A 23,341-nucleotide genomic window follows, 5' to 3' on the forward strand; every position below is an offset into this window, starting at 1 on the left:
TTCTGCCTATGACAGACTACAAGAATACTTCCTCTCCCATTTCCAGGGCAAACATGGCATATGTGGCTTTAAGCCAGGCATATTTTTTGAACTACCAAATAAAAAAATAAAATCTAAAAAAACAAAAACAAAAAAAGGCTTCTCACCCACTACAAAGTTTGCCTATAAGCCCAGACAGAATTTCCACTCCTCAGTACAAGGGGCAAAACTTTACCAATGGTGTAGTTTCTAATAATACTGAACCAGAAGTTTCTCCGGCTTTTTAAGCCTTTTTTTGAAAAACAGCAAGCAACAACCATTACTACTTATACTTTCTATGGCTAGAGCACAATAACACACAACTTGGTTTTGTCAGAAAAGAATGTCTGGATGCTGGTCAAACCTACAATACTCATACTTTCTACAGATTTTCTTTTTCAGCTCTTATACATGAAGATGAAATGGTTTTCCAGTTAAAAAAATATATTAGCCTATGCAAACCCCTCATTCAGAAACAGGCAAATGAACAACTTGCAATTTTTTGATTCTTGCAGCTAGAACTGCTACAGTTTAGAATCTATTTAATTAGAACTGACACTAAAACATGCTCAGGTAAAGGACAAAGGATAAGTGCACAAAGAGGCAAAGAGAGAAGGCAAGAAGACGGTATTCTAGGGCTTTTGACATTTCTCAGTAGAGTTTAAGAAAACACACATCCCTGTTTCCACAACAGTACGACCTGCACCAGCAAATGCATACACATTTAATAGTACATGTGAACACCAGCAGACATGAACAGCTCATAAAGCTTGTAGGCAGCTTTTGGAAAAATCAGCTTCAAGGAATGACAAAGATATCATTTTTATCTTTCTACACCAGAATTTTTACAAAAAATATACTTTGGACTGGAGCATGCAGAGTCTTCTGAATCTCCTCTCTGGAGAAAAATAACATGGGTTTTTAGTAGCCAGCACATCTTGGTGAGTCTCAAAGTGCACAACATGGATGCTGCAGCAGGTATTCCTCAGCTCTCCCCAAAGTTTTGAATTTGGTCAGGCCTTCAGGCCTCAACTATTCCTGCAAAGCCAACTAAGACTAAGGCATTACTCCTTCCACTTTACAAGCAGCACAAGCTGGTCAATGAACTGGGAAGGAAGACAATGATATAAAGTCTCTCCTGTAAAATTCTTCCTCAGTTTTAAGGTAATTCTGGAGAAGAGATCATAGATAGTACAAGTACTTAACACCTAGTAAGTGCTGGTTAACACCATCCAAGGTTAGGGAATGAAAATTCTTTCACTAAGATCATCCAAAAATTTACAGTTTCTTCTACGGAAGACTGTGCCTTGGGAAGCTGAGTACTTTTACTTTTCTCTTTTTTAGACAGGAGCAATCCTAAAATGTCTTTGGAGTTCACACTGCAGCAAACCATTCCTAATGTCATTTTGAGGAACAACATGAAAAGATAGTCTATGGAAGTTTCAGAAATTCAACAAAGGCTAAAAAAAAAAAAAAAAAAAGGTTGGAGGAACTGCTGCCTACTTAGCAAAACCCACTCACCTAGTATATTTTGTGAATTACAGAGGATAGTATGAAAAAAATTCCAACAGCTCAAATAAGGAACAGGCATGTTTATGAAAACTTAGGACAGTTACATTGACAATCAATATACGCCTACAGAAAAGGTACAATTTTTCATGTAATACATCAATCAAAACCGGAAGAAGTCAACAATTGCCTTACTTCACCCACAGTTTGAACACTTCCCCTAAAAAGCTGATATTTGTCAGTCTTAAATACAGCATGTAGAGTACTGCTTCCATATCCAATGTGATAAAAAACTGTCACACCACCAAGTACAAGATTTTTGTTGTTCCGATGCCCAACCCTTCCAGCTGGACTAGAAAGTAGGAAACTGGGATTTCTGCTGCCACAAGACCAGTACAGAAATAGTCTTTTATAGTTTTCTGACGAATACTCCTCCCATATTTTCAGTTTCTTTAAACCAAAGCAGAAGAAAAAAAAATATTCTTGGTATTGACAGATCATATAAATTTATTTATGAAACCGAACATGTTAAAAGATGGATAAAAAAAGAAAGCTGGTAGACAAAAAGGAGAACAGAAAAACACAATACAGTACATGGAGACAGAAGTTCATAGGAGTAACAAGACTACACAAATACTTCCTAAATTAAAATTTTAATATGTGTTATCAACCATTTATGGTTTGATTCAATGACCTTTGAGGTATTTTGCAACCTTCACGACCCTATGATCGTGTGGAACAGAAAAGAGATTAATCAATCTCTCTGATATTCTAGTACATTACAAATCAATTTATCCAGCCTTTCCAAACAAGAAAAATTCCTACATTTAAATGAAGTTTTATCTACAATTAATTTCCTTGAATTACTAAAACCAGCATGTTTTCAAACTTTCAAACAATTATGTGAAGCACTTTCTTTACTTCAGTACTGCCATGCGAGCATCAATAGCATATTAAACATCATGAGTACTTGGGGGTGGGGGAAGCCAAACAAACAAGCTAACTCATGATACAGTTAGTTTGCTTATTTATTATTCCATTGCATCAACAACAAAAAGAACCTCAAACCAAACTCAAGAGGTTTGGTTTCAAGAGAACTTTCAAGAGAAGACAGTAAGAGTCTCTTCCCTTTTCTTTCCCTCTTTATAAGCACAAGAGTTGCTTCATTCTCTTCCTTTCTCTTTCCTCTTTACAAGCAAACTTCTGCAGGCTACTAGGGCACATGGTCACCCAAGCACAGCCTTCATGTGTCAAACTGAGGTACTTAGAGTCAAAAGATGTGGTAAGACCAAAATACTATCTGATTAGATGAGGCATTTCTGCAAGCACCCCCCAGCCCATGGCTGCACACCTCACGTTCCCTTTCAAAAGCGAGTCTGGATCAAGCCACAAGCACTCTGAGCATTTGCTGAGTTGCCACACTGAATGAACACTTGCTGCCTCTGCCAGACGGCAGCACACTGAAGAGCAGGAATAATCTTGTCTCTGCCCAAGTCCAAAGGTCTGACCAGCAAGTAAAGGCTCATTTCCACAATGTGCCAACAGTTTATTTTAGGAGAGGTGAAGATAACTGTTTCATCTCTCAATTCTTACTCCAGTCAGGGTACCAGCCTTCCTAAACATTTGTATCCCACTGAGAACTGCCTGACCTGCACATGGTATTCAGCTATCACACTCCACAATTTCATTATATTGGAAATTAGAGGAAAGAAAATACTCATCTACAGACTCTGAGCACACATGCAACCATCATGCTGCCATCATGCTGGGGATCTGGAAGGAGTTTCTTCACAACTGTCTTCTGTACTAATGACAGAATAAAAAGTAGCAAGCATAAAAAAGAAGAGAGTGTGCTGAAGTCCAGCTAGAAGATATTTTACCTGCACCACAATTCAAAACTTAGCTGTATGGAAAAAGCTCATCTAATAATAATATAAAAATATTATGGCACTTTCAAGAACAAAGCTCTGTAAGTTTTGTAAGAGAGAAAACAGGAAACCAAACTTTTAGCCTACTGCAAACTCTTTCAACTTCTAGATGCTGACTGAATCTTTTAATATCTCTTCTGTATATTTCCTTTGTCAAGCATGACAGCTAAAAACCTTCCAGAAAACTGCTAAAAGCTTTTAAGTTCAAGAGCTGGAAATTCAAGGCTAGAATAACTGGTGTAAAAACTGTGTGTGAATGCACAGATTCTTGAGAAGAGTGTAATAACTATGCAAATACCTAACATCCACCCATGGAAGCAGACAGACTTACAGAATTCAGGCATACCTATACAGTAAATGCAAGAAATTCACAAGGAATGCAAGAACTGGGTAAAAGCAACAATCCTGACCAACCAATACTCTGTAAAGCACCTTTGCACCCTTAATGATCACAACAATGATAAAACGTAAATGTGCTTTTCTTACCTCATAAGGCAGTTTATCAAAATATCCATTAGTTGGCCATTCCCTGAGGGTAACAATGCTGAAATGTTTATTAAGGGTGTCCATTCCACAGGCAAATTTTTCTTCATCCTCATCATCATCTATATCATTCATATCAATCATTGAAGTCTTAAGTGAAAGCACAGGCCTCTCTTTCACACCATGTAGTACCACTGCATCCAATTCAGTGTAGTAGTCCAGGAGAGAGCTGTTCACTTCCAGTCGGATTAAGTTTGTGGGAAAGTTTATCTGTTTGATACAAGGTGTGAACTGCCGAGCCTGAGGACCATGCACCTTTGTAGGTGCCTCAGACCAAAGTATTTCCCATCTGTGAAAAAAACAAAGAAAAAAACAACACATACATACAGTAAAGGAATTAAAATCAAATTTACTAAAGCAATTCCTGATCACAGTAAGAGGGCAACACCATCTGTCAGAAGTATTTAACAAGTAATAAAAAAGGCTGAAAAGATGATTTATGATACTTATGCCTTCCCTAGATTTGATAAATATCCTATGGATGAATTTAACAGGACACACTAATCCATGACCTTAGCATATTTTCTCCACTGAATAACAAAACGAGCTCATAGTCACTTGTATTAGTGTTATCTGTGCCCAGGTTTTTTAACAGCTCACAGATAAGGTAATTGAAACAAATGGATTGATGATGTCTTCACAATGATGGCATGTTAGTGTAAGTACACAAGGAACAGTCTTGCCACATAACCCAAAGAGAGACAGCTGACCTCTTATTTCCTACAAAACAAAAGGGAAAAAACCCCACTCCTCAGACTCTTTAATATCAAGCCTGCCCAAATTACAGTATTACAAATTACTAAAAAAACCCCAAATTTTACTTTTCTTTATCTGCCTAGGCAAGCAAAATGTTCCTTTTATGAGTAATTCAGTGACAAATTGGCAAAGAAAGTAGGAACTTCAAGTCATTTTTGAAAGGCTCCTTTGTAAAAGATGCCAGAATTTCCAAACTGCTGAACTGAAAAGCCTTTCTCCTCTTTGGTCCAGTGACAGACAGAAGTTCAAGGCATGTACAGAACTACATACATATATCCTTACTTTCACACACAGACCCCAGATCTCCACTAAGTGACAGGGAAACCTGCTGCCAACTGAGTAATCTAGAGGAATCAAGTCTTACATTCCTCAGATCTTCAGCACTCCCAAACTTGCCTAAAGGCCTGAAAACAGAAACAATCTTTTATAGCTGCAAAGGTCCTCACTTAGTGACTGGAGATCCTTCAGCCACTTTTCCTCCTTTTTTCCATGCTTTTCCTCCCTCAAGTCTAGTTAATTCCTAAAGAAGAAAGCCTCGAGCAATTACTACTGCTACTCCCTTTGACAACATGCTTGCCTCGATACTAATCCAGACACTTCCAGATGTACACCATCTATTTCTGATCACCCTAGTCCCAGCTTCAAGGATTTCTCTCAGACTTCTTGTCCTGCCACATGAATCTCAGAAGCACTCTATCTACTCCCCAGCACTTCAGCATCTTGGCCTTCGCTACTAGACATCACTACTTTGAACTTAAAAAAGAAACAAATTATTTAACTTTTCCCATCGTAACAGAAAGCAAAAGAAATGTAGGGATTTTCATTTAAACACTGCACACAGCATAAGTAAGGTTTAGAAATTTGGTATTTGCTAGTAAGAAAATCAAGAAAATTAATCCATATTGACCATAACTTCCATTTCACAATGAACATTTTCAGGTATGCACAGATATCTTTTCCTATTCTACATCATGCTGCTCTCCAAGTTCCTTATAGTAGACTAGGAGACTTGCAGAACTCATGTCTCAAGGGAAAAAAACCCCAAAAACATCATGAACTAAAAACAAACATACATGAGTATTGAGCATATGGCACATCAGTGTACTAACATAGGAGAATGGACAGCTCTACCCTAAAATTAACAGTTTTCATAAGAGAGACATGGTATTAAGAAAAGATTTCATTAATTTACAAAATGAGTGTCTACTCATGGCAAAGTAACAGCCGTAGTCTCACTGTCATATCCTCTCACATAGGTCGATTTTCTAAGCAAATACTTAGTGCTGGCACAGCACATGACCTTCCTTGAACACATCCAGATCACCATCTGACATTTTGCTTAGACACTTCCGTGTACCCACTCAAAGTACCCTTAGGGAAACTCAAAGGCTATTTTTTCACTAATCTAACACACATTGGACCATCAACTTTTAGCAGAATGTGTCTGTTATTGACTTCTCCTTTTGGACCCTGGAGAGAGGATTATCTAGCAGCAGCAGAGCTCTTGAAAAAAATAATGTATCTGAAAATCTGGGCTCATCAATTGCAGTGCAATAACCAGCTCCAGCAGGCAGTAGCCAGTTTCCAATCTTTGTAATAAACTAGAGAAAATGGAAGACACGTAGCATGACTTAACAATCTTATGAAGCTCCCCATTGCATACCAAATGCTGATGAACAGCCAAACCAGTGACAGTTTTCCACAGTCCTTGTTGTACTGTTTACTTTTCATCAACAGCCCACCAATCTAACTGCAAAGAAGTTAGCTCTTGGTTTATCTGGAAAAAATCAAGTCTATCAGGTTGATTTGATGATGTTCTCTGCCTTGGTGGCACCACAAACAAGAGCAGGCAATAGCAATTGCTCTGAGTAATTGCTGGTAAATCCTTCCCAAGCTCTTAACGTATTAATACAATTGGAAGTGATCTCTTCCTCTAGGATCACCACTGTGACACTTAAAGAGGCTGCAGGTAATTGGAATGGGAGTGAAGAATTCACATCAGTATCAAAAAAGTCTAAATTTCCAAGAGGCTTCAGAAAGAATTTCATTCTTCTGTTCTGGAACATTCTTTTGTTATGGTAATCCACCTAAAAATCTTTCATAAGAAAGGCATTTTTACAGTCAGTCCTGGTTTGAGGCTATATATCAAAATCAGTTTCCCTAAGAAGGTTGCCTGCATCTGTTTCAAGCTTACAATGTTCAATAAGCTATTTAACCCAAAACAACGAGAAACTGAATCCCAATAAATACCTTTAAAGAAGTCAAAGGACTTCTGCCTGTCCCACACCTCCAATTAATTAAGTAGCTCTCAAAAAATCAAGTCGAATCAAATGAATTCAGGTAGTACATTGTTTGTCCTCCAGTCTTGTAGATATATAGTAACAGCTGATCAAAGACATCACACTGAGAATGCTTTGATAAGAATGTTTCATCACCAATGTGCTAGAAAGCCTAAGTCTTTCCAGCAACGAGTGCCAGGCAAAGCCTGAATAAAAGTCAGCAACATCTGTATTATTTTCTCAAGTGATTGAAGAAAAGGACATTAAGTGAGTTTCTCAATTCAGCCAGTCAGTCACAGACTCAGTTTTCCCATTAAATTTCTCTCTGCCCTATGAAGATAGACAGGAACTCAATTTTCTCTGATACGAAAGGCTCCATACACCTAGGTGGTAAAAAAAAAAAAAGATCCTTCTTCCTTTACCATAAAGAAAAATACAGTCTGGTGATTTCTAGGCTGAGAATCATACTTGGAAGGTCTGTGTCAAATGACAGCACATATTTAAAACTTGCCCAATTTTTTGTTGACCTAATGTTATTAGAAAGGTTTTTAATGGTTAAGATGATGTCTCAGCAGACACGGTTACTTCTGAAGAAATATATGTAATAAGAGAGAATCTTTGAAAAGGGGGCTTCTAGGAAAAGTAATCAGATTTCTCTCCAGCAATACAAGATTAAACTTTGCTTGCAATTGCTGAGGTTTCTTGTATTGTCAAATAGGGATAGGTGTAGAAAGTAATCCAATAAATGCCTTGCCTCAAGAAACTAATAGCTGAGTTAAAAGCCAATAGAAGTGAGAGTTCCAGATAGACCACCAAGGAGAACATAAGGCATGTCAGAGAATACAACCACACCTTTGATGAAAATGCAACATGTGCAACAATTACAATCCCATGCTGCTCTTAGCCAATTGACTGCACAGCAGAAATCTGTAGATTACCTAGAGAAAACATCTCCTGCCTGCAACATGCCAGGGATGCTCCAGCACACTGTTCAAACCAACCTGCAAAGTGTACCCCTGACCTCAGCTGTGAGCTCATAAACACAAAAGGCAGGGAAGACTGGGAAGATCACGAGCACAATTTAAGAATCATTCAGATTAAGCTGATAAGCAGAGTTCAAAGCAGTCCACTTATTATGAGAAAATACGAAGCAAATTTTCATTTCTACCAAAAGTTCAATTCTGAAATACCAAAGACAGCAGACAGGACTCCAAGAATGCTCAGGACATTTAAAACAGCAAAAGGTACTTCAAGTAACTGCTCTATCTATGAGCTTTTTAGGAGCATCTCAAAAATTACTGTATTCCACAAACCCAGAATTCATTTTTCTGTGACAGGCATCGAAACAAGAAAAAGCTGGTTGCCTCAAGATGTCAAAACAAGTTTTAAGTAAGGATGCAAATGTCTAGAACTTGTGTGTTACACATAGGTGAGATACAGGCCTGAAGGTTCCTTATCACACTCTAAATGTGTTGATGGTATCAGAAGTGTTTTGGGTGTTTTTCATCTGAGATTCTCAGGGAATAAAAGGTAGAGTGAAAGAACCATCTGAATGCCACTCTCTACACATAAGAGCTCATGATATTTTACATTCGGTACACTCTGCCTTTATGGTTGCACTCTCTTTTTTTAAGGGGAAGGGGGAATGGGGGGAAAGAGAGGTTCCATAAAACATTTTGATCCCTGTCCAGGCTGCTTAAATACAATAAATTTGCCATTGGAAGGAGAGGTAGCCTTTTATTTTCTCTATCTTCATTAGTCTGCTCCTCTGGTTTGTAGCAGCTTCTGTCTGTACAGGCTTTAAGACTTTCAGAAACAGAAAGAAACTTTGCATACAGCAAATACAGTTAAACTTGGAAATACTGAGCCATTCTCAATTTTCTAGCAAAATTCTAAACAACATGAAATTAAACAAATAAAATAGACATAAGACACAGGAATACACAAGACAGAATGGAAGTGGTCCCAGACAAACAATCATGGCATCTCATCCGTGAAAAAAAAAACCTAGTAAGTGCCACACCTTATCTGTAGCAAACAAGAAAAAAAATTAATCACAAGATAATCTCTAATTATTGAAGAAGCAATCACTGCATAGCAGGAAGGATATATGTTATGAAATATCACCCCAAGCACAGCCACAGATTCTAGACTTGTTATGAATCTCTGACTTTGAGATTTATAAAAGCACATGAATATACAGTATCACTATAACATATATGACATAAAAACTACAGTCAAATCAAATTTTAAAAGACCACAACAGGAGAATAGAGATAATTTTTTGTTTCATATTACAAACTTTAAAACCTAAGTTATTTTTATAAAAGGAAAAAGTTAAAAATATTCTGAAACAATTATTTTTTACTTTCCCATTTAAACAAACAACAACTAACTATTAAGAATATCAAAATGTGTCAAAAGGGTTAACACTGAAGACACTAGGGAACCATCAAGAGTAAGCCTTCTGGGTAAAAAAAGACAGAAAAAACTAGGAAAAAATCCCATTTTTCTCATCACAGAGGCTAGCTATGACTTACCTATCAATCTAATACACTATGAAAAACTAAGAAAACTCTCTTGGTTGGGTTCAGCTCGTGCTGCATTTGTCCCCACCACAGGTGTGTAGAGCTCTGCCTCTTCCACTGGCTGAAGCTTGGTGACAACCCAGCATCGTCACCAAACCCTACAAACACAGAATGTGCACTACTGTACAAAGTCCCAGGGCAACACTAGTAAAATAATCATAACACAACACAATCAAAAAGAGAGATTGATTTCTTCACCACATAAAAATTGAGACTTTATGTTACATTTCCCTAATCTCAGGCTATTAATTTTTTCTTGGGTTTTCTGCACTTGGGTAATTCATGTAACAAATCTGTACATGGAATGTTAGTATAGTTTAAGGAATTACCTACACTTCGCACCAGCCAAGATATGAGAGGCACAAATGAAAAGCACGAAAAGTTTCCATGTCTTAGAACAGCAGTTTCTTTGTCATTTATGATTTTAAAAAATTGTTTCACGTACAGAAAAGTGATGTAATGCCTTTTGTGTTTAAAGCCGGAAAAGATATGAGAGGACAGAGAATCCTCCAGTTGCTGGATACCAGTTAAACCATAATGAAAAAAATTTCAAACGAACTTAGGTTAGTTAGTGGGGTTCTAAGCATGAGGATTACTTAGGAACAATTATAAACCTTCTGAGAGGTTATTCCCATTCCATGAAGATCTGACCCAACCTCTAAAGACACTGAATAAAGCTCACCTGAGACAGCATCATACAAAGCTGCAACAGGAGTACTCAGTGCACCAGCAACAAAGGAACATGACCAAAGACCATTTTCTGAACACCTGCATGAGTTGTTCTTTCATGCAACTGAAGCATAAAGTGAGTAATACATTGACCAAGTATGTGGGTGTTAGCCATTTTTTAACAAAAATATGTAAAATTCCCTTGAGCAAGAACTGTGATACACTAGCTCCTCATAAAGAGACTTGTAGCCTAGAAGTTTTTGTACACAGCTAAGTTTTGAATGAGCTGATATTTTAAATGCTAACCAAAAAAAAAAAAAGATTACCCAGTTGAAGCAGTATAATCCACTAAACATAACATTTAAGCAAGTCTGAACAGACTTTTTCCCTCTCAGCAGTTTTGACTTCACCAATAGTTTGGCCTTCTCTGTATATCAAAAGTAGGAGCTGGTGAAAAAGAACTTTACAAATGACCTGCCCTTTCTACACTGGTGTTAAGAAACACATACAGCGTTAGCTGATAAAACAAAGCAGCACTGAAAGGTTTCATTGGTCATAAACCAAGTATCAAAATAGTCAGAATAGGAAAACAAGGTTCTAAGTGCCTTTTGAGTAAGTAGGTCATGGCCTTTTTTAACAGAAGAAACAGTGCTTCAAGACCAAAACATCAGTTAAACAAGGAATCACCTGAGATTACATCAGCATTGCATCTTTAAAAAACGAATTCTTAGCTGATATCTCAGAGAATTTTTGAAAGTAAAAACAAGAGACCAAGAACAGAAGCAGAAAAGAGATTGCGCTCTTGCAACTCTGCAGATTCCTCTCATAAAGGTGAGCAAATGAACAGAGAAAAAATACTGGGTCCCTCATGTGGAGAAAGGGTTCCTTTATCTTCAAGACACCATACATAAGACATTTGCCTCCTTTAGAAAAAAGGGACAGCTCCAAAGACACAAGTCCTGCAGAGCAAAAGTAAGCAAAGAGAAATAAAGGGTTTCTTTAACACTTCCCTAGCATCAAGACTAACAAGTATTAAAAAGGCAGCACAGATAACTCCTGCCAAGGATGCCTGAGACAACCTTTTTCCAATCAGAAATACCTATGCAGGCAGGACAGGGGGCATTCTTGCCTACAAATTAAAAAGCAAGATTCTATAGAAACTTCATCTTTTAATGTGAAGAAGAGCATCTGAGCTCTCATTTTGACTACACCTCAAGAGAAGTCATACAGCACATACACCCAAATTTTATATTAGTATTTTCACTTCTATCTCCCTTTAGCTCTCCATACAATTTTCTATTTCTCTTTTTTTGTGTACCTAAACAGGTCCTTCAGTTAACTATTTCTGAGCTTTCCTCCAATATGTGCTTTGCCATAAAGAAATAAAATCTACATCACAAAGTAAAAAAATTAAAATGGAAGCTCACAGAGTAATTGCGCAGAAATCATTGCACATTAGATTCTGAATTTGAAAGTCTTAAAGCTGCCTTCACCACATACCATTCTGCAAATAAGTTCTGTATTACACTGCCAAAAGCACTCATACTTCTAAAGTTAGGTGGCCTATTATTATTACTTTGACCTATCACTGTTCCTTGAATTCAGATGTTTACTTTAGAACTATACAACATAATCTCATTAGATCTGTAAAACAAGCAAATGCACTTAACCACAGCAGATGACAGAAGTATACAAAATATATTAAATGGGAATTTTGAATATAAACCATGACACCTGATTTTCCAAGGGTTTTTGAATGAACATCAATGGCCCAGTATTAGATAGCAAGGGATAGCAAGGCAGAGCTAAAAATATACTTTTTAGTGGCATCTGTTAAAGGTAAGTCAGTAAAAAGTCACCCAACATCAATGCTAGCATTGCTTATAGCACCAAAGTGTGTATTTCATAGCAATATAGTATTTGTTGGCACACTAATCTTTACAGGACACATTTTGTTAAGTATTTCTTCTATCAGCTCTCCCTTTCTTTATATATTTGGTATCATTTAATATCTTTTTGATATGGAATACTTCAACTGCATATACTGATGGCTTTTCCCAATGTTTTTCTCCACTACATGCTTTGACCTGTTCACTTTCTCCTTCCGTTCCTATTTCCTCACTAAGAGCTTCTCACCTCACACACAGTGTTTTTCTTTACTATCTTACCATTTCCCAGATTACCACACTCCTGATTCTGCAACTGGCTTTCTAATATAAGGAAAACCAACAGGATCAAATCTGCTTCTTTTAGATGAAGTGAGTGCAAAAACAAGTGCAGCTCCCCACCCTTTGACCAGACCAAAAATAAAGATCAGACAAATGGTATCACCTTTTGTCTGACTGTTCTGTGCTTCTGGTTTCAGCTTTGTTTCCATAAGAATATTTACAGTGCCTAATTGTAGTATACATACAGCCTAAAGCATGCAGAGAAGAATGAGTCCATGGCTACTTGAAGCAGGACGATACAGCAGCCATGAATCCTCAACCTCTTCTACACAATTTTATCTTCCTACTGAAGGAAGAGCTCAGACCTACCATTTCAAAAGTAGTGTTTTATACAGACATAGTAATTATTGCCCATAAAAATTCCATCACCAAAACTATAATTAGACAAATTAAAGTTGATATTAGGAGATGCATTAATTCCTAAAAAATGTCTACAACTCTGAAGTTGCTATCAAAACAAGCCACCACAGTTTTAAAAATATGAGGAAATAAAGACAATTTTAGCCAGTCAGATACAAAACCGATAACTATTAGGAAGTAAAGTTCATTAAACAGCCCTATTTATAGCATGTAACATCTTACAGGAAAGCATAAAGAAGAAAAAAATTACCTTACTTCTGCTGGTGGATTTTGTGAGTAAGGATTTGCAGAGCATGCCAAAATCCTGACTACAGCTCCAGGATGATAGGTTTCCAGAATGTGCACTGCAGTGGGATAAACTGGTTCTTCAAAAGCAAGTTCCACATAGTCCTGGCTACAGAAGGTGGATGGTGTCCTCTTGAAAGGCAGCCGAGCACTTGGGCAACGATCCCACCAGGTCCCGTAAGTTCGAAAGACAGCAGTCTGGGTAAAGTCACCAGAACTAGGGTACACGTTGGGAATCCCTGCTAAATTCCACATGGTATAGGACATACTGTTTTCACTGCCATAGTGAGAGCTGAAATCCAACACTTCTTTGGCATACTGAACTATTTCAACGTTGATAGGTAAGGCTCGGGTGTTCGATTCAATAGCCCGCCGACTGTTCATTTCTCCTCTTGTCGCTGTCCTAGCTCGGCGCCGAAGGCACATGTAGTAAAACATGCTCAGAACTGTTAACATGGGAAACACTGGTGGCATCTAGATAGGACTTAGGAAGATGCCAAAAGTCAGGAGTCCTTTATAAGTTGCATTAATTGCCTGTGGTGTTTTGAAAAAGAGCTGATAAAAGAGAATGAATAAACACAGTGAGCAGATACAGGATTCTCAGAAAGCAAATTGTGCTGTTCTGAATATTGTCTTAAACAAAGTACTGCTACTGGAATATTAATAAATTATTGTATTTTATTGTAAGACAATTGTTTAGTTGGAAGCTACTAAGTGTGACTTCCCATTTACATTTTACCTTACTTCACATTTACTTTTTGTTTAAAAAAGAGAAGACTATGAAGAAACATTAGCCAAAACCAGCTCTCAAGCAACAAAAAAACTAATGGTCAAAATAAGCATTATCTTTAGGGATTTATTAAAAAAAAAAAAAAAATTTGCAGTGACTCAGGGGAATGAATTCAAGTATGAAATGAAATTTGGCCCCCACTGTAAACAACCGTGAAAGCATATTTGAAGATATACCTTCCCATTAAGAAGCTGTGAGAACACAGCTTCTTAAAACCACTGTGAATGGTTTTACTTTCTTTAATAAAAGTATAAATGGTTTTAAGAGTAAAAACAACAAGCTTTTGAGCTGTTAATCTAAACTTAACCCACTGCTTCCTCTATCAGAGTGCTAATCTGAAACAGAGTCACAAAAATACCACTTTTACCGTTTGAAGCTGTCCATGACAGCATACACCAACAACAGAAGGGTCATCAGCCTCCCGAAGGATGCTCAGAATTCACTAACAACATCATCTTCCTTTAAACCATGCAACAAACGAGGTCTTCAAAAGAGTCCTGGCATCAGAAGCAGAAGTTCCCATAGAAAGCATTTTAATTCTGACAAGAGAAAGTATTTTCATTAAAGTAACATTTCAGTTAAACATAAAATGTATTAGATCTGCATACTTAAAAAACCCAACACAAAATATACTGTTAATTAAGGATAACAATGTGGTTTACACAGCCTACATCAACACAAGTAAAACAATCAAATAAGCAGGTTTAACAATGATGAAAATGAATGAAAAGCTAAATGAAAGGTAAGTAAACTTTAGTAAAGTTTTCCGTTTACAACAGTGAAGAAGCATTTATCGCTGAATGTTCTTTACAGGACACAGGAGGGCTGTATCATATTCCCTACTAATAAAGATCCTCTTACATATGCTTGTCCCATATTGAGCAGCTGCTCCATACCTGCGTGATGTAAACTGTGAGTTTTACCAACAATAAAATGTGCAGTGTATTCTTCAATTTCCACTGGCACTACACAACACACTCAGGCTATAAATTCACATCCCCCAGCACTACAAACTGGCCTTCTCATTAACCTGTCCATCAGCTTTACTAAGAGAGATTAAGGAGTAATGCCTGCAACCTGTTAGAGGCCAAACAGGGATGACTAAGCATGTCTCAAAATAGAATAAATGTTTCTTCAATAGCCAGTGCTGGAGTTGCTGCTTAGTTTACCACAGGATACATTCTGTGGTACTCTCTGAACCAACAAATGTGACCCTTCTATTGCAAAAGACATCAAGTAACAACTAACACAATACTTCACACTGCCAGGCAGACAAACCACGTATTTATGTTTGCAGTGTGTACAAGTGAGACCCTACTATAGCGTTTTTGGAAGCATAAGTTTAAAGTAGGGTAAATTATTAAACAAATGGAAACGTTTTAAAGTCTCTACACAGATCCACAGTGTGTTTTTTGAGGTCAGTTGGTTGTTCCCATACCCAGAAACACAGAGATGTACAAACAGCTCTCATTTGTATGAATGTTTCCAGCAAGAAGGCACTTGTGGTAACAGATAAGGACAGGCTGCAGCACTATTTGCCCATTTTATTCATGACAGAAAGTTTACTAATGAAGTGCTCAATTCTCACTTTCTTGCCTCTTCTATTACTGGCTTTTTGTTCAGTTTCACTTGTTGATGTAGCTGTCAAGACCATGAATTACTCCTGATACTCAGTGCAGATGGGAGTGCATAAGACAATATGCCAGATTTACTTCAAGCTCCCCTGGAATGCCAATAACCAATAATGTCACATTTCCCACAAACAACCTGAGCCACCTTTCAGAAAAGACGCTGGAAAAAAAAAAGTAGCACAACCCTGAACCTCTCCTCCTCAAAAGCGGGAAAAAAAAAAGAAACAACTCCAAACCAAAAATAGTTATTTTCTTTTTTCAAAGCAGAGATGCTTTGATGTAAGATGCAAGTAAAGATTACAAATACATTCTCCTTCTGGATTTTTCCCATCTTAAAAAGAAAGATCTATTTAAAGAATATGTCAACAGACATTAAACTTCAACAAATGCTCTGCTATCGAGCCCTGGAATCATGGCTAGATCAGCATATACACCACCCAAACTCAGAATTTTACTGATTAGCATGAATTGAAGGCTGCTCCATGAAAACTCTGACTTTACACATCTCAATTTTAAGAATCATTCAGATGTGGTACTTGATGATCAATGGGAATCATTTATCTCACATATGCAACCTACACAACTTTACATCTGCACTGCAAATTCCAGGCTTCCTCTGGCCACAGCCTGCAGCTCTTGTGGGGCTGCTGTAAAACACAGCTGTGGTCCTAATCTGACCTTGTCCAAGAGCAGCAAAACCATCCAACAGCTCAGAGCTGTACATCAGCTATCTGGCCAGTTTAAGCCAGGTCTAAGAAAGGAAATAACCTGAAATCATGCTGCAGGTTTTCCATTAGCAGTAATGTTAATTTGGGTCATTCTCCCTCTAGCAACTAGGTAATTTCATAAAACCTGTAAAAATTTGAAATCCTTGACACTGACACAACTTTGTCAATTTTGGCTGGCATTGGTCAACAGAGTCAACAGTAAGTAGGAACAGAAAGCTTTCATGTAAACTTATTAGTCTAAACAACAGAAGTGGAGGCAAATTAGTTTTAAAGAGTTAAAAAGTATCAGATATAGTATCTTATAACAAGTAAGACAAAACTACTATAAAAGAAGGATTAAATAATCATTAGGACTACAATACAAATATGAATTCTTCCTCTGGCATTTTAAAAGAATCATTAAGAATTGTGTGGAGTTAAAAAGACAAATGAAAAATTGCTTCAGAGGTTAAAGGATAATAAGCTAGTGAAAGAATTACATTAAATACAGATCAGTAGGGCCAGATGATACAAAGAGATTTTTTTCAGGAACGACAAGAAGTCAAACTGATTTCCAATTAACAGGATTTAACTATGCAAAAAAGATAAAAATGCAGACTTAGGTCTGTGCAAAATATCAAGATAAACAGCCCTGGAGCTCAAGTACATGCAAAGCTCCCCCTTCCCTCAAATTGCTTGATTATTTTAAAGAGATCCACTTAGGCCCATGCAACTATGCCTTCCAATCTCTGGCTGGGTCTTTGGCCTGTTGTATATGATTAATTTTTTTTGTACAGGCATAACTATGCTAAACTAAAGCCTAATAAAGGTTTCTTATAAGTGTCTTTTTATCCTACTCCCAAGCGGCAGCCTTCTACATCTTTTGTTTCTATATATTTTTTTTCCTGTCATTATCATTAAATGAACAGAAATAGTTCTATGAAATACCAGAACCAGTTTTCAGTCAGTTCTTCTCCCCAGATCATCTTGTGTGAGTGCTGGCTTGAAGAAGGAGCAAGACTGCACAGGCCCCAAGTCAGACTAGCTCAAAGGACTACCAAAACCTTACCTCTACTTTTACAAGACAGGACTCCAGAAAACCACTTTGGACTAGACCCAGAACAAAACTTTTTAAAGAGATATTTCCTTTCAAAATACATTAGAGTCCATCACATTATTTACAATATCTCCTACCCAGACCATTATTTAATTTATAACTATTTCAATTACATGAGCAAACTCTCTAACCCTTTTCTTCATGCTATACATACAGAAAGGCTTCTAAGACTAATTCACTGTTTCCTTCTTCCAAGCACAGAAAACCTTGATAAAGTAAAACATCTTACATCTCCTGTCCAGATTTCATGAGAAAATGCACTAATTAAGTTAAAGCATTCAAAAGCATCAGATCTCTTCAATCTATTTTGCCTCTTTGTACAGGGAGTTTCATATACAAATCTGTTTTCCAGCTTTGAAGCAACCCATCCAACTAATGATTCCTGTACTTGAAAAAACAGCATGAAGCTGAGTCAGGGCAGGTTTAGGCTGGGTATGAGAATGTTTTTCACCCAGAGGACGGCTGGGCACTGGACCAGGCTCTCCAGAGAAGTGGCGACAGGTCCTGTCCTGATGCTGAAGAAGGATTTGGACAATGCTCTCAGGCACAGAGTTGGAATGTCCTGTGCAGGGCCAGAAGTTGGACTCAATGATCCTGATGGGTCCCTTCCAACTCAGGATCTTCTATGATTCTACCTATTCATTTTGGTTAGTTTGTTTGGCAAATGCAACTCCTCAATACCCATAATGTTATCCCATACAAGCAGAAACAGGACTATTCACCAACCAGACTGCTGAGAAAAGGTGGGAAGTACACAGAAAAATACTTGAGATTTCAAAGGGCTGTGAAATGAAGATGTCTGAGAAAACGTAACAGATACTAGATTTAGGAAAAAAAAAAAAATGGTACATTTTATCCCTGAGCCATCCCTGGAAAAGCACATGATAGGGAAGAGTTTGTACTATTTCAAGAGAAGCAAATGTTGTACATGCTAGTCATGCATACACAAGATTTGATTTTTAAAGCCATAAGTAATAATTCTGTATAATAATGAAGTAATAATTCCTGTTTACACCAGCTTTGCTAATCTCACATTTGGGAGCAGTGAGCAGTTTTCCTTCATTTGACTATAGAAGAAACAGCAACATTGACAAATTACAAAGAATGTATAAATGACAAAAGCAAGGGCTTGTATGATCTCTGAAGATAGATTAATGCAATTTAATATGTGTCGCTTAGATAAGAGACAGTAAATGGGAAATCTCTTAATTATCTTTGTACACTAATGCACAGAGGGAATACTGGATCCTTACATTAGTCTAAAACAGAGTACTTTTACCACAGGTTAGCATCTCTTGCTGTTAATTACCTAGATTGTACCAACATCTAGACTCAACTTGTTGAAACTAGAAGCTATTATTAATTAAAAATTAATAAGCTATTACAGTATACTTTAAACTCAGGCCCCATTTGCTGTGTTTCTTCCCATAATATATTCTGGCACTAAAGCCATTTCACACACACTTCTAACTAATAATTTTACTGTTTGAAAAAAATTGGAATATATGGCAGTTTTATCTTGTGTTGCCTTCACAAGTACCAAAATATGCAAAACCCAAGAACTTCAGATCATTTCACTGACTGCATTCCTGCTAGGACCAGACTCATCATGCGGTTTAGCACTGAGATACAATGGAGACAAAAGTTCTTTGGTACCTATTCCACATTCAAAGTGGCCACCCTGTCTCTTATGGAGATGGCTTCCCCAGGTAACAGAAACTGCTCCTCAACATGAGTAAATTATCAGACAGCCCTTTCTATTAACAGCCTAAAGTTACCAGCATTCTACCACTTCATTCTGACCAACTACCCTTCCACCTGTGGTGAAACTCTTCTCTTAATGTAATTTTTTAAAAAATTAAAAATTTCCCACAGTACTTTTTAAAAGGAATTTGTGGTATTTGCCTTATTTGTCTTTTCACTTGTCTCTTGAGATATCACACTGCTCCTCCATGCAGGTATACTCTGTATAGCGTTTACTTGCTGGTCAGCTGCTTCCTCACTGCACGGCTGTAGTTGGTATCTGCCACTGTCACAGAATTACTGAATCAATTGGGTTGGAAAAGGCCTCTGAGATCACCAAGTTCAACTTATGACCTAAAAGCACCATGTCACCTAGACCACGGCACTAAGTGCCATGTTTACTTAAACACCTCCAAGGACAGTAACTCCACCACCTCCCTGGGCAACCCATTCCAGTGTCTAGTCACCCCTCCTGTGAAGAAATTCTTCCTCATGGCAAACCTAAATCTCTCCTTTCACAGCTTAAGACTGTGTTCCCTTGTCCTTATCATGTCCATTCACATCCAATCGATGTCCATTTTTCAGCCTGCACTGGTAGCAAATAACAATCCACAAGAAGCGAAGCACCCTAAAGTACACACCTAAAAAATAAAATAGTATCGCAACTTCGGCGCCTACTTTCTGTAGTGCTGTGATCGGGCAACTGGGTGAAACCGTGTACGTGCGGAACACCGCAGTGACCGAGCAGCGGCGGAGGACCCGCAGGGGAGAGGAGCACAACCCGTGCCCAGCCCTGCCCGCTTTGTCTGGTCCCAGCACTGTTCCTCCCCTCCTCCCTGCTCCATCCCACCCCTACCCCTTCCCACTCCTTCGGCAACCGCGCTCTCCACCGGCAGGGGCAGTTCCTTTCCCCGGGGAGCAGTTCCCCTCTCCAGGACGCAGCTCCCTTCCCCGGGGAGCAGTTCCCATCCCCGGGGAGCAGTTCCCTTCCCCGGAGAGCAATTTCCTTCCCCGGGGAGCAGCTCCCTTCCCCGGGGGGCAGTTCCCATCCCCGGGGAGCAGTTCCCTTCCCCGGGGGGCAGTTCCCTTCCCCGGGGGGCAGTTCCCTTCCCCGGGGGGCAGTTCCCATCCCCGGGGGGCAGTTCCTTTCCACGGGGGGCAGTTCCCATCCCCGGGGGGCAATTCCCATCCCCGGGGGGCAGTTCCCTTCCCCGGGGAACAGTTCCCTTCCCCGGGGGGCAGCTCCTTTCCCCGGGGAGCAGTTCCTTTCCCCGGGGGGCAGTTCCCTTCCCCGGGGGGCAGCTCCTTTCCCCGGGGAGCAGTTCCTTTCCCCGGGGAGCAGTTCCCTTCCCCGGGGGGCAGTTCCTTTCCCCGGGGGGCAGTTCCTTTCCCCGGGGGGCAGTTCCCTTCCCCGGGACGCAGCTCCCGCCGAGGCCTAGGCACAGCGGCGGGCAGACGCGAGCGGGGCAGCCCGGTGCCGCCGCTGCCTTCCGCGTCCCCTCCCCGACCGCGGCACCGGCCCTGCCAGGCCCGGCCCGGCCCGGCCCGGCCAGCGTGCCCTGGGTGGGCGGACGGGGAGCGCACGCCCGCGGCCGCCCGCTCCCGCCGCGCAGGGCCGGCCCCGCACCGGGGCTGCTGCAGGCCCGGCCCCGCACCGGGGCTGCTGCAGGCCCGGCCCCGCGGCCCCCCCGCGCCCCCCGGCAGCGCCGCCGCCGCCACCCTACCCCGTCCGGAGGGCGGAGCTGCCCGGGCCGCCGGAGCCGCCGCCGCGCCGGGCGCCGCCGGAAGCGCCGCGCGGAGGGCGGCGGGGGCGGGAACGGGGGACGCGGCGGGGGCGGGGCCGCCGGCTGCGCCTGCCCGAGCCCCGGCGCGGGGCGGGCCCGCGGGGTCCCGCGGGTTCGCGGTGGGGTAGGAGAGTGCTGGGGTTCCGAGGGTTAGGAATCAAGCCCCAGCCCTACTGCCGTGGGTACGGACCCCCAGCAGTAGGCCAAAGCTCCATCCAGCCTAGCATTGAACAATTCAGGGATGGGGCATCCACAGCTTCTCTGGGCAACCTGTTCCAGTGTCTCACTGTCCTCACAGTTAAGAATTTCTTCCTGATGTCTAACATAAATTCTGCCTCTTTCGGTTTGTACCCATTACTCCGTGTCATGTCACAACAAGGACAGATGCAGAGTCACTCCAGCTTCCCTGTCGGCCCCTTCAGATACGGGAAGGTTGCCATGAGGTCTCCATGAAACCATCTGTTCTCCAGGCTGAACAGCCCCAATTTGCTCAGCATTGTTAGGGGGCATGCTCTAGTCTGGACTTGCTTCAAAACCTTCAGTCCTCCTTACGCTGGGCACACCATAACTATACACAGTACTACAGGTGGGATCTCAGCAGAGCAGAGCGGGGAAATCACCTCCCTAACCCTGCTGGCCACACTGCTTTTGATGCAGCCCAGGACTCCACTGATTTTTCTGGACTGTAAGTGCACACTGCTGGCTCGTGTTGAGTTTTTTCATCAGCCATCACACCTAAGTCTTTCTCCACAGTGTGGCTCTCAATCACTTCTCCGCCCAACATGTAGGTGTGCCCAGGATTGCCACAATCTGGGTGCAGGACCTCACACTTTGCTGTGTTGAACTTCATGAGGTTCACACCAGCCCACCTCTCAAGTGTGTCAGGGTCCCTCTGGAGGGCATTCCTTCCCTCCAAGGTATTGAATTTTCGCAGTGTTGTGGTTTGTGACTTAGGCCCACTCTGCTTTTTGTCCTGTTACCTCTGCAGATGTGAAGGCCATGGTAAGGTGGGGTGCCATGATGAGCCCTGGTTTCTCACAGAGTTTTTTACCAGGCAGTGTGTCTTGCCCTAGCCCCAGGCCAGTTGGATTATGTTTTCAATGTCATGTTTTGAGTTCCTAGCATGTCATAAGGGCAGCCCTGTTGTTAATGGATCTTAACTCCAGCACACTGTAGGCTTCTTGGGGTGCTACCTGTGTATTGCAAAGGAAGTGTCATATAATTTAATTTGGTGCATGAGTGCTTTCTCTCCCAACCACCCCTTCCAGTCAGAGCTCCTGCCATAATCACTAAAATTGCTGTTACTCCATCTGGTCTCCTCAGGTCTCCAGCAAGGCTCCATGTTAGATGGTACCTGGGATTGTTCAGTTGCAGTAGAAAATAGAGTTGCTGACTTGTACTAGCTGGTCAAATATAATTCTAAAAATCCAGAAAATGTGCAAATAATTGCTATGTAAGTTACTTTTTGTATAATGCTTTAATATAAATTCTATGCATTTATAATACATTTCAAATACAAAAATCTATAAGTTTAGTATAGAATAAATTTTGGTTGGTAACTGCAGTGGCAGACAAGCCACCACACAACTCTGACTTCCACATGAGACTTGCCAGTATGAGCAGCTTATAAGTGATTCATACACCTGCATGCGCCTCTGTGCACACATGCAGAAATGTACATATATACACAAATGTTTTATGTACCTCAGATGTCACTGTACTGTTTTAAAATAACAGTTTAAGCCCCAAACTTTAAGGCACTTCTTCCATGGAAGAGGAAGCTAGACTCTTCAGGTTTCAGTAATAGCAATGTAGGGTGCCTTTTGACATCATTCATCCTCACCTCAATCCTACAATTGGATGCAAGCTATAAGAGTATTTATAAAGGTGCTTTCAACAACCACATTCCCAGGGAGTGTACAACTCAGAATTTGAATGAATTTTTAATTAAAAAAAAAAAAAAATTGGAAACAAGACTGTGAATAAGTTTGATGAGTCAGAAAATAGGTTAGCCATGAAAATGAATTTTTGTAGACTATTTTGTTTATGTTCTGGCTTTCATTTTAGGTTTTGTATCTCTCATGCTGTCCTCCCTTTTCAAACTTAGTGAAGAGAGGGAATACTTGGAAGGCACAATATATCTAACCCATTTAATTGGTTAATTTAACAAATTATCTAACCCCTTCTATTAGCATTCAATCACCTAAGAAGGGGAATGCAAAAGTTTCTATTTCTGTCTGTTATCAGCTATAAAGAGAAAGCAAGCAAGAGACATCTGTACAGAGGTCTATGTTTGGCCAAACATTCCTACCCTTTGTTTAATGGAGGTTGAATTCTGTATCAGTGCAAAAGGCAGATGGATATGAAAAGTTTTTCTCTCAGTCCACTCATCTGCCAGTTCACAGA

General features: G+C 40.1%; 1 protein-coding gene across 3 annotated transcripts in view; it reads right to left on the bottom strand.

The window, feature by feature from the left end:
• The window catches only part of FBXL4 (F-box and leucine rich repeat protein 4), a 62,907-nt gene extending 41,943 nt beyond the window's left edge, over positions 1 to 20,964 (bottom strand). Inside the window, exons 1-5 of one of the 3 annotated variants that reach the window (XM_077782287.2) lie at positions 19,653 to 20,104; positions 19,314 to 19,437; positions 14,321 to 14,492; positions 13,129 to 13,718; positions 3,942 to 4,287 (exon numbers count right to left, since the gene is read on the bottom strand). In XM_077782287.2, the coding sequence (XP_077638413.1) occupies positions 3,942 to 4,287; positions 13,129 to 13,637 (855 nt within the window). In that variant the 5' untranslated portion in view covers positions 13,638 to 13,718; positions 14,321 to 14,492; positions 19,314 to 19,437; positions 19,653 to 20,104. Of the gene's footprint in view, positions 1 to 3,941; positions 4,288 to 13,128; positions 13,719 to 14,320; positions 14,493 to 19,313; positions 20,105 to 20,875 lie in introns of those variants that run through there. The other 2 variants (XM_021545011.3, XM_077782286.2) reach the window with 2 other exon arrangements.
• Between the last annotated feature and the right edge of the window lie 2,377 nt (positions 20,965 to 23,341).

Source organism: Lonchura striata, chromosome 3 (genome assembly GCF_050655825.1).
Source record: "Lonchura striata isolate lonStrDom1 chromosome 3, ASM5065582v1, whole genome shotgun sequence".
Classification (NCBI taxonomy): Eukaryota; Metazoa; Chordata; class Aves; order Passeriformes; family Estrildidae; genus Lonchura; species Lonchura striata.